A 10,846-nucleotide genomic window follows, 5' to 3' on the forward strand; every position below is an offset into this window, starting at 1 on the left:
AAACCAATGGATTTAAATTCCTTTTAAAATCCATGAGTCCTCATGCGTGCATGGACTTTACCCATATTTCTCTCACATACACTACACTACGTGAGAATTTTCATATAAGAAATACACTCATTAATTATTTATATCCAATGTGGGACTAAACATTTACACTGCTACTTCATAGTACCCATTTTACTTCCATTCAAACATATGGGATAAATCCTAGACTTTTCCAACGATACCAGTAATAAAATATGATAGGTGAAAGAAACCCTTCACAATTGGCTTTTTCATATGGTCATGAGCGGAGATACATGGATTCGGTTATATTGATCAGTTAGGAAGCAATAATTAATTTGGTGATTGGTAGGCTAACTTCTAAAACCCAATTTTGTAATTCAAATTCACACTTCGGTATTACCATTAATGGAGATGAATCATCATAAATTTCTCTCTCAATTTTATTTTATTTTTAAATTATCAAGACAAAAATTTTATTTTAGAAGACAAAATGATCAACAAGGAGTAATTTAAATCCCTGATTTAATTCCTTGATTCAGGTTAAAATTCTATACCAATCGTGTATTCCATCAGTTAAAACATTCTCATTTTTAAGCCTCCTTAAACCTCAAGGCAAGGCTCTTATGCTAGAAAAGTGTTTAGCATAGTTTTAAGACTCATCGAGTTGACTCGCAACTTGGTTGGATTTCAAGGTGAATAGGTTTCAAAACTTGATAGAACTAACTCGTTAAAAATATAAAAAAAATCAAGTCAATTAAAAAATGCACTGCATTGTGTCAGATGCTGGACAGAATTATACAGCCTATACATAATATATTTTGGGAAATGAAAAATAAGTCTACTAATTTTAAAAGAGAAAAAAACATAACAATTTTTATTTGATCCATCAAAGTCAACTCGTGAGTTTTTAACTTGAGTCAACTCTGGACATTCGAGTCATAGTTTTTTAACAAAGGGGGTTAAGTTGGGAAGATAACCTTTTCACTAATGAGGAACAGATTAATTTTATTTTGCAAGTGATATACATAATGCCAATTTCATGGAGGTCTGTTATTTTATTCAACAAAACTCGTTTTTCGAAAAATCTGTGATATGTTTAATAGGTGATACAAGAATATTAAGTGTCACCTATTTATAGAAAAACATATTGCTTGACCTGGCAATATAATGAAGAGCATACCAAAATTTCCACAAAATCTAATCAGCCAAAGCAATATGCTACATTTTGGTCAATGGGCATATCTCAATCTCTCAGAAGTTCCCCCAAGACTTCATAAGCACACATATTGAAAGTGAAACAATAATTACCTAAAACTAAATCCAATCTAAACTGGCTTCTCCATTAGAGCTAAATAAAGTGATAAACATAGTTATTAAGAAGCAATTCTAACATCGTCAAAAACTAGAAGTCGAACTATTACATAATTGCCAGACTGAGAAAATTCCTGCTAGAATGACGATAAGTAAATGTTAGCGATATGTGACGATTTCTTCGTTCTTGTTATCTTCTACTTCTTCCTCTTCTTTGGGGGTTGAAGGCCCTCTTCATCGTCATCATTCTCTTCCTCTTCATTCTCTTCATTATTTGGCTCCTCTTCCTCTGCTTCTACATCGTCATCCACACCTTCTCCATCATCATCACCATCTTCATCGCCATCTTTGTCATTGCCATCATCATTGCCATCATCGCCATCTTCGTCATTCTGGTCCTCACCATCTTCATTTTCTTCTTCATCCTCCCCATTCACTTCTTCAGCTCCACCGACTCCTTCTTCGGGACCCTTCTTGGAGTTACCATTATTGTTGTTGGGATTCTTGTCGTAACCCCCTCCATCTTCTGAAGAAGGATCCTCTTCTCCTCCAAATCCACCATCGTCACCACCATCTTCATCTCCATCTTCTCCCTCAACATCAACTGGTTTGGATTGGCTTTGATTGTCGCATTTGCTTTTAGGTTTGTTGACTATCAACAACCCAAATGGATCCTGAAACAATTTTGACAACAAAAGGTGCAGGAAATGTTGGGGAATTATTGGAGGAATGTTCAAAATATGCAAAACTAAAGGGTTCAATTTCGAGAGGTATAGTCGGGAGAATGGTAATTGCATATTGCACTAAAGGGGCACAAATACCCCAATGATGCATTGTGGCATTATCTAAGACAAAATAATACAACAATATGGCCTAGTCTGTCGATTCAATTTTCAAAATACCGAGTACATGAATAATTTCAATGTCAATATATCATGCAAATAACTAAGAACACTAAGTACAAATTAAAAGGTAAGGTCCAAGACTGCATGAGAACATTAACATTCACCACCACATTCATTTCTCAATAATACCTTTACTCATTTTGTCTTTTATTGAGAAGGTACGTTGGTTTTTGATGGTATGGTCATTGTTTTAAAAGTGGTATTATTATTTTTGCATAAAAAAGTGATTTATATCCAAAGATTAAAATGTATTCATATCTATATAATAGAATACAACTGTAGGGTCCACAGTTACTACAATTTTGTGAGATAAACCTCTCATCAAGTTATATATTTGAGGGGCTCACTTTATTTCCTTTACTCTTCCCCCTCTAATTTTACTATATTTTCTCTTTAACCCACTTTATTATTTTTCATCGTTTACCCTTTAACCTAAAACTTTTTCAATAAAACCCTTCCAACTATTAACTTGAAAGAGGATGCTCGTGCCGTAGGCATAGCAAACTCTAATTTCTTATAAAAGACGGTCATTTATTATGAAAAATAGCATACCCCTTACTTTTGCACTAAATGACAATAGACTGGGGTATTATAGAAAAAAGTGAAATGTGTGATGGGAAATACTAAGGTTTCCATGATGTCTTGGATGTTAGCATAAATAATTGTTTTTTTATTTTTTTTGTAAAAAATAAATGCTAATATCTATTTGGTATTTAAAAAATAAAATTTTCATTAGGATTTAAAGAAAATATTTATAGTATTATTGTAGAAGCATTTATTACATTATGTAAAAGTATTTAATGTTAAAAAAACTAAAATGCCCTCACATTTTTTTCAAAAGAAAAACAATATTATATCATTAAATATACATTAGAAATAAGCATTTAAGGGTACTTTTGGATTAAAAAAAACTGCTTGAAGGCAATTTTGGTTAGAAAATCAATTCCCAAGGTCTATTTAATGCACTTTAACGTGTGCCTTTAATACCCCAAATGCTTATTTCTTAGGTGTATTACATGCACTTTAACGTGTGGGCATACATTGAAGTGCAATAAATACACCTTGGGAATTGATTTTCGTACTACAACTGCCCTCAATTTTTTTTTACCATAAATACGCCCAAACACTTGTTTTCTAGGTAGATAAGATAGTCTTTTAATAAATAAAAAAATGTAAAGGTATTTTCGTTTGTTGATATTAAATATTCACATAATGTAATAAATGCTTCTATAATAATATTATAGATACTTTTTCAAAATACTAAGACATTTTTATTTTTATTTTTAATAAAATTTTATTGCATAATTACCAAATTGTCTTTACCTTCTTTCACTAGAAGACAAAACAATTAGAAGTATTATTAAAAAATAAAACTTGTAGAAGATGCTAACATCCTAATAGAGCATTGGCTGTTAGTATGCTCCACGATTTTCATTTTTTTTCAATAATTTGTCATTTAGTATTAATGTAAAGACATTTTGGTATTTATGCAATACACTTTTGCAAATGTCAAAAATCTTATTAAATTTTTTTAAAGTATTTGTAATATTTATTACAAGTATTTATTATAATAATATTTTTTAGAAAAACATTTAACACCTAAGGACTAAAATGCCCTTCATGTTAGCACTAAATGACAAATCAAGTGTACTTTCAAAAAATGAAAGGATTTTAACATCTCGAGATATTAAAATCCTCTTGTGCTTCATTTTTTAAATAATCATTTTAGTTGTCTTTTAGTTAAAAGAAAAAAAAATGGTATTTTAGATATTATGCTTTTATTTTATTAAATACTTGTATTTAAACCTTTAGAAATGAAGTGCAAACATTTAATAACTGAAAGACTAAAATACACTTTCTTATTTTTTTTCATTTACTAATTAATTAAACAACTAAGCGTATTATTGGTAAAGTAAGGTATGAGGGGATGTTAACGTCCTAGTTGGATGTTAGTGTTTGCTTGTGCCAACCAGCACAAGCATCCTCTTTGCGGTTAAGGGGGGAGAAGAGGACATGCATTAAAATTGGAAGAGTATTATTGAAAAAAAGGGAAAATGAAAAACAATAACATTGAGGGGTATTCTTAAGAAAAGGAGAGAAAAGGTAAAGTAATATAAAGTTAGACTATTCTTGGAAGAGGGGATAAAAGGTAATAAAGTTTAAAAGATATCCTTGAAAGGGGGCAAAAGAGAAAAAACAATAAAGTTGAAAGTTATCTTATAAATACGTTATCAAATTAAATCCTAACCACTCTTACTGAGGAGATAAATATGGAGAGATAATTGTTCTGCCTTGAGACAATTGTCCCCTTCCCTTATCTTAATTTTTGTCCCACTACAAAAAGTGATTAGGAATTAATCTCTCAACATATTTGAAATAAACTTTTAAATTTATTAAATTTTCTATTCCCCATCTTCTAAGAATATCCCTCCAACTTTATTATCATTCTTCTTCTACTCTCAACCTTCTCTAAGAATAATCCCTTAACTATATAGATTGCCTTTCCTTTTTTCCTTCTTTTCCCATAATATCCCTCAAACTTAATTGTATTTCTTCTTCTCCCCCCTTTTCCAAAATACTCATTCAACTTTATCACATTTCCTCTTCTACCCCCTTAACCCAAAAGAGCGGCATGGTCAAAATCTAGTATGTACGTACGGTCAAAATCTAATTCTTTCCGAAAATGTCTACAAAACAATAAATGCTATCTTTTTTAGGTAAAAAAGGAAGGGGTTTTGCTTTCATGACATAACGATCATTTTCTAAATAACTTAGTTGACATTGATATTTGCACAATTGTCATTGGATGCTTATAACATAACCCTTATTTTTTTTTTACTAAAATACAACAATAAATACTTACAATGGGCATTTTTGGCAATATAAAATTACAATAAATGCTTTATAATATATATATGATATTGTTATTAGATAGTTACAAAAGTTTTTTAAGTTTTTGGATTAAAAGAAAAACTAGAACACTTTCTAATTGGCCTTCTAGAAAAGAGGATACTAGCATTCTCATGAATAGTGCCAACATCCAAGATTTCATTAGGATGCTACCATCTTCCAGTACCACCTTTCTTTCACAAATTCCCCTTACAAAGTACGTCTAGTGTTTGTCTTTTAATGCATAAAAAGCAAAGGTTTGGTATTATTGTTCAACAACATTTTTGTAAATATCATGTCTCAAAGAATTATTTACAAAAGTACCTTTGAACAATGAAAAACAAACCTATAATTTTTTTAACAAAAACAAAAAATAGATATATTTAAAAAACAAATATTTACAGAAGAAAGAAGGTTGTGGACGATGCTAATGTCTCATTGAAGGCTTAAAAGTTAACAATCTCTAAAACATTACCTTTTCAAAAACTACCCCAAAAAAATATCACTCTGTCTTTGGCAAAATATAAGTTTTTAATGTCATTATGCAATGATAACTTTGTAAACATCAAACGCCTAAAAAATGACGTTAGAACCTCTTACTTTTTGAACTAAAAAACAAAATAAGATTGTTTTAAGGGTATTTGTGAAAAAATAAATAATTATTTTGAAGGTTCTAACATCCAATGCATGGTTTGGATGTAACCATCCCCCACCCGACCAATACATCATTAAGATGGAAAATGGGCAGAAAATGATTTTTTCCATTGAAAATGTGATATTTAGATGTGTGGTCATTTTCTTTAAAAAACCATTTATGCTCAAAGAGATTTTCAACATAGGTGAAAAAATGTTTTTCCATCCCACACCCTAGGAAACCGGTGTTTGCTTAAATGCTAACATCAAAGTGAAATATTAGATCATACCAATCTCTAAACCATTATTATTTAAAAAAATACTATTAACAAGTAATCTTATTTCGTCTTTTAGTGACAAAAAGTAAGACATCTGATATCATCCAATAATATTTTTATAAACATCACAAGACCTCAAAAAATTATTTACAGAAACGGTATTGCACTACGACATTAAAACCCATCTTTTCTTGCATTACAAAATTAAATAAGATTACTTTTTAAAGATATTTAAGAAAAAAAATTATGGTTTCAAGCATCCCATCCTTGGTTTGGACGTTCACCTTATAACATGTATATATTGGTGGGTAAGTTGCACTTCAACCTACAAACTATAAGTTGATTTTTTTTCCCACATTATTTTTCTCTTGAAATCATGATTTACAAGTATATAAAGTGTAAATGCAAAGGGATGGTAGAAGAGGAAAGACAATAAAGTTGTAGGGGTATTCTTGGATAGGGGGAGAATAAAAAAAATCAATAAAGTTGAAAGTTGACATCGAGATGTGATCTGAGACAAATCCTAGGAATAAAGAAAGGGACAACCATCCTTCCTTATTTTATACATACATATATTTGTAATATTATTTATTGCAAAGGTATTTTGTAAAAGTATTTATTGCAAAATCTACTTAACAAAACACAATGGTTTTTCCCTCGAATGTTTATCATCCCCCACTAAGAAGGATTCAAATTCGATCTCATGAACATCTCAAGGACAATTTTCAACTTTATTATATTTTTTCTTATCCCCCCTTTCTAAGAATACTCCTCCAACTTCGTTAATTTTCCTTTTCTATCTCTCATTCTTAAGATTACCCCTTAAACTTTATATATTATCTTTCCTCTTCTCCCCTATTTCCAATAAGACCCATTCAACTTTATTGTCTTTCATTTTCTCTCTCATTTTCCAATAATAACTCTACAACTTTATTGTCTTTCCTTTTCTACCCCTTGTCTCTCCAAAGAGGACGCCCGTAGACACGACAAACTCTAAACTATATAATAAGACATGATTATTATCACCCTCTTTATCTCAATATTTACCTCCCCCCCATAAAGAATGGGCGAAGTACCTATTAGTCAAGCCAACTCCCCTTAGGATTTAATCTCATAAAGAATATCGATGACAACTTTCAACTTTATTGTCTTTTTTCCTCTCTTCTTTTTCAAAAACACCCCTCCAACTTCATTGCCTTTTTTTTTTCCCCACCCCTTTTCAAGAATACCCTTTCAACTTTATGCATTGTGTTTCCCCTTCTCCCCCTTATTTAATAATACACCTCCAATTGTATTTTCTTTCTTCTTCTCCCCTTTTTCCCAATAATAACGGCATAGATAAACTCTAGTTATCAAAAGACCTTTACTTTATGCATTAAACACAAAATAATAAAGGTATTATCGAAAAATATAAGGTATCGATTGAAAACCATTTTTCTTCCAAAAAATATTCACCCTTGGATGGGAATTTTTTTTTTCATTACACCCCAAAGAAAAATGATTTTCCCACCTCATTATGTTATTATCTCACGATTAACCCAACCCCCAAAACTACAAATCAACTCTTGTTTCTTTTCTAGAGTTTTTTTGCTCATAAAAAAATCAATCCAGGATTTCATAAAATCCCGATTGACTAATCGTCTAAATCCTAATGTTGGTAGTTTTGTACATTGAGGATGACCTCAATACACGTGGGCTCGTGCGATTAGTCGATCCGGAATTCTGTAAAATACTTGATTGACTTTTCTATGAGCAAATTTTCTCAATCTTTATTCTCCCATAAAGACATATATCAAGAACAACAATCAACTTTATTTCGTTTTCTCTCCCAACTTCATTGCCTTTCCTCTTCTATCCCCTCTTCAAGAATACTCTTTCAATTTTATATATTGTATTTCTTTATTCTTCCTTTTTCCGATAATACATTTCTAACACTTTATCGTCTTTGCTCTTTCATTCCCTTAATCCCCAAAGAGGATGCCCATGCCCAAAGACGCACGCAAACTCTATTTAGTCACTAAAACATAAAGCCATCTCAACAATGAAAGTCAAGGCTGTTTGAGAACCTAGCCAACCGGTAACCTATCCTTCTTTATTTTTCCCACGTGGCACTATTTTATTGAGTGGTTGCTTAAAGCATCCACTGAGATTAATAAACTATTGAAAACATTTTCCTCACACCATCCTGGTTTGACCAATCACATTAGCCCACGTGTATTGAGATCCCGAAATTACAAAACTACACTCCTAAGCAACCGGAACTCAAACTACATAAAATCAAACTATATTTTCTTTAAAGTCCCAAGTAGCTACTGGTAATGCAAACGGCGCAAGTTAGCTCAACCACAAAACCAGAAACCGATGAGCGCAAGTTAGCTAGAATCAGAAAACAACAAACAGACGATATCCCAAATTACTTTAAAACGGGGAAGACGACAAGAGAGAAACTTTAATCTTAATTAAACCGGCAATTAAAGTAATTCAGCAAAGATTTGAAAGAGTAAAACTTACTTGGAGATGTGAAAGCTGAGCTTTGACTATAACTGAAGTCAACAACGTAGCTAGTATCTCCCCGGCGCACGTTAGCTGAACTGGACTTTGGTGAGTTTCCATTTACGTACGAAATTTCTAGTTCCGAGAAAACCTGAGAACAGCAAGATCAAATGATGACCATTAGATCAATATGTGTTCTGTCGAACTGTTGTAGATCTCAAATGATATCCGTTAGATTCGAAACAAAATAAAAGATAATAACTTTTTTCTACTAGAAAGACTAGAAAAAATCGGGAAAACCAGAAACTGAGGAAATAAAAGTTTTTTTTAGAAGAAAACAAGAAACTTCTCTCAATAGAACAAAGAAACCTAGAAAATAAACGAATTTAACCTGGATTTCGCAGAAATGAGTGAATTTTTTTCTGAAAAACGAAAAAAAAAGGATTCCAAACAGGAAACAAGTAAAATGTAACAGATATCACTCTTCGCAGCTGAAAATTTGCAGAAAGACAAGAATCGAAGATGAAACTCGGTTAAAAGGCTATAAGCTCAAAATGCAAATTCTCTCTCTCAAATCTTAAAAATACACACACGAGAGAGAAGAGACCGTACTCTCAAGATTTGAACGAAAAAAAAACAGATCTGAGGCTTTCGAGTGCTAAAACCCTAACAAATAAGCAACAAAAGCCATTTCCATCGTCAACCGTCCGATTTTGACAGAAACACAGAGAGAAATATATATATAGAATACTAGACAGAGTGTAGAGAGAAAGAAATCACAGGTCTCTTGTGCGATCTTTACCTAGAAAGTACGCGTAATTTTCACTCAAATTTACGATAGGAGATCAACGGGCAGCTTAGGGCAGTTTCTTGGGGAAAAAACGTTGGTCCTAAGTTGACGAGTCACGCAGGAAGTTGGAGTTTAGGCATGATTTTAAAACTCGTCAAAAATCGAGATGACTCACTATGTTTTAAAACTCGTCAGATACTGAGGCGACTCTGGAGAGTCATCGGTCTCCAGGGTGCCGGGCGTTACGTTGAATGTGAACAAATTCATCACATTTACTGGTACGATGTTTTTTGGAAAATATTGCCGAGTCAGAGAAAATGGTCGAATTAAATAGGGAGTCCGACTTTGAAGCGGGATAGCCCCTTCAAATTTTAAAGCAACCCTCTCCGATAGAAGACATGTATCATTTTGAATTTATTTCACACCTACATTTCCACAAAATTGAAAAACACCTTCTTGAAAATGCCATGTGTAATCCAATGGAGGGGGTTTCAAAATTTTGATGCCGACTACCCATTTCAAAGTTTTTTCCTTTAAATAAGGAGCAGATCCTTTGTAGTAATTTTTCCTCATAATTGCGGGTAGTGAATTTTGACGGTTGAAGTAGTGTCACATCATGAAGACAAATAAATTTATACGTTTTTGAAATTACGGGGACAGTTAATTTTCAAAGCTTATGATTAGCTCAATATATATTTTTTTTAAATCTAATCTACACCATGATCCTTATCCATTGGAGGGTTGGATTTTCTTCCCAATTTATCAATGTCTAATATTTAAAGTCACTGTAGGAAACCTGAGGGAAGAAGTACTACAGAGGATCCACACCCAATTAAATAGATTTTAAGTTTTTCGATATTTTACCAAAGTCGAGATCCCATATAATGTCTTGTTTTTATAGATAGGAACGGTGTCTAACTTACATTATTTAATTAAGAAATAAACACATTAGATTACATGAATGACTTAATTAAGAGCCAACAAAACACTGTATTCGATCTTAAATTATTTTACTAAAATAAAAAATTGAGTCAATGTAGGATGTAGGGGCAGAGCTTGTGGAGGCAATTGCCCCTATAGAACTTTAAGATAGTCATGTATTTTCAATTAAATTTGCCCCCCCCCCCCCCCGTCCCCCCCGTCCTTCATCTCCCTCCTTACCTTCACCCCATCACCTCCCTCCAATTTCCCCCCCCCCCGACTCCCTTTATAGTTTTTGAAGATGACATTGTCTCTTGATTGGGCATTCTATCATGGTTTAATTAGAAAAGACCTAAGTAGTCTTTTTTTCAACTTCCAACAAAAAATATTTAAATTTCTCTTTAAAACTATCCGTATACAAACTTTTTAGTTGTACCATTAATTATAGTTTGCCCCCACTACAATAAAATCTTAGCTCCGCCCCTGGTAGGACGGTGTCCCATTCTTATAGATAAGAAAGGTGTTTATGTACATTGTGCAAAAGTAGAAAACGACTTGACAAAGAGCCAACGTTTTTCAAACTCCAACCAAGACATGCCACGTAGGCACCGTTACCA

The 10,846-nt window shown here is 32.4% G+C and overlaps 1 protein-coding gene across 3 annotated transcripts; it reads right to left on the reverse strand.

Annotated features, from left to right (window-relative positions):
- Positions 1-1,313: 1,313 nt before the first annotated feature.
- Positions 1,314-9,472, reverse strand: LOC147404041 (uncharacterized). Of its 3 annotated transcripts, XM_086439845.1 has the most exons (4): positions 9,321-9,419; positions 9,131-9,184; positions 8,537-8,669; positions 1,314-1,994 (listed from the first exon to the last, which is right to left on the reverse strand). In XM_086439845.1, the coding sequence occupies exons 3-4, from the start codon at positions 8,636-8,638 to the stop codon at positions 1,518-1,520; spliced, it is 579 nt and encodes a 192-aa protein (XP_086295971.1). In that variant the 5' UTR covers positions 8,639-8,669; positions 9,131-9,184; positions 9,321-9,419; the 3' UTR covers positions 1,314-1,517. The 3 variants fall into 3 exon arrangements, with proteins under 3 accessions (XP_086295971.1, XP_086295972.1, XP_086295970.1); XM_086439846.1 differs by lacking the exon at positions 9,131-9,184 and having other exon boundaries at positions 9,321-9,472; XM_086439844.1 differs by lacking the exon at positions 9,321-9,419 and having other exon boundaries at positions 9,131-9,288.
- Positions 9,473-10,846: the final 1,374 nt, after the last annotated feature.

The sequence above is a fragment of the Akebia trifoliata genome, chromosome 4, assembly GCF_017979445.1.
Source record: "Akebia trifoliata isolate Shusen 1 chromosome 4, ASM1797944v1, whole genome shotgun sequence".
Taxonomy (NCBI): Eukaryota; Viridiplantae; Streptophyta; class Magnoliopsida; order Ranunculales; family Lardizabalaceae; genus Akebia; species Akebia trifoliata.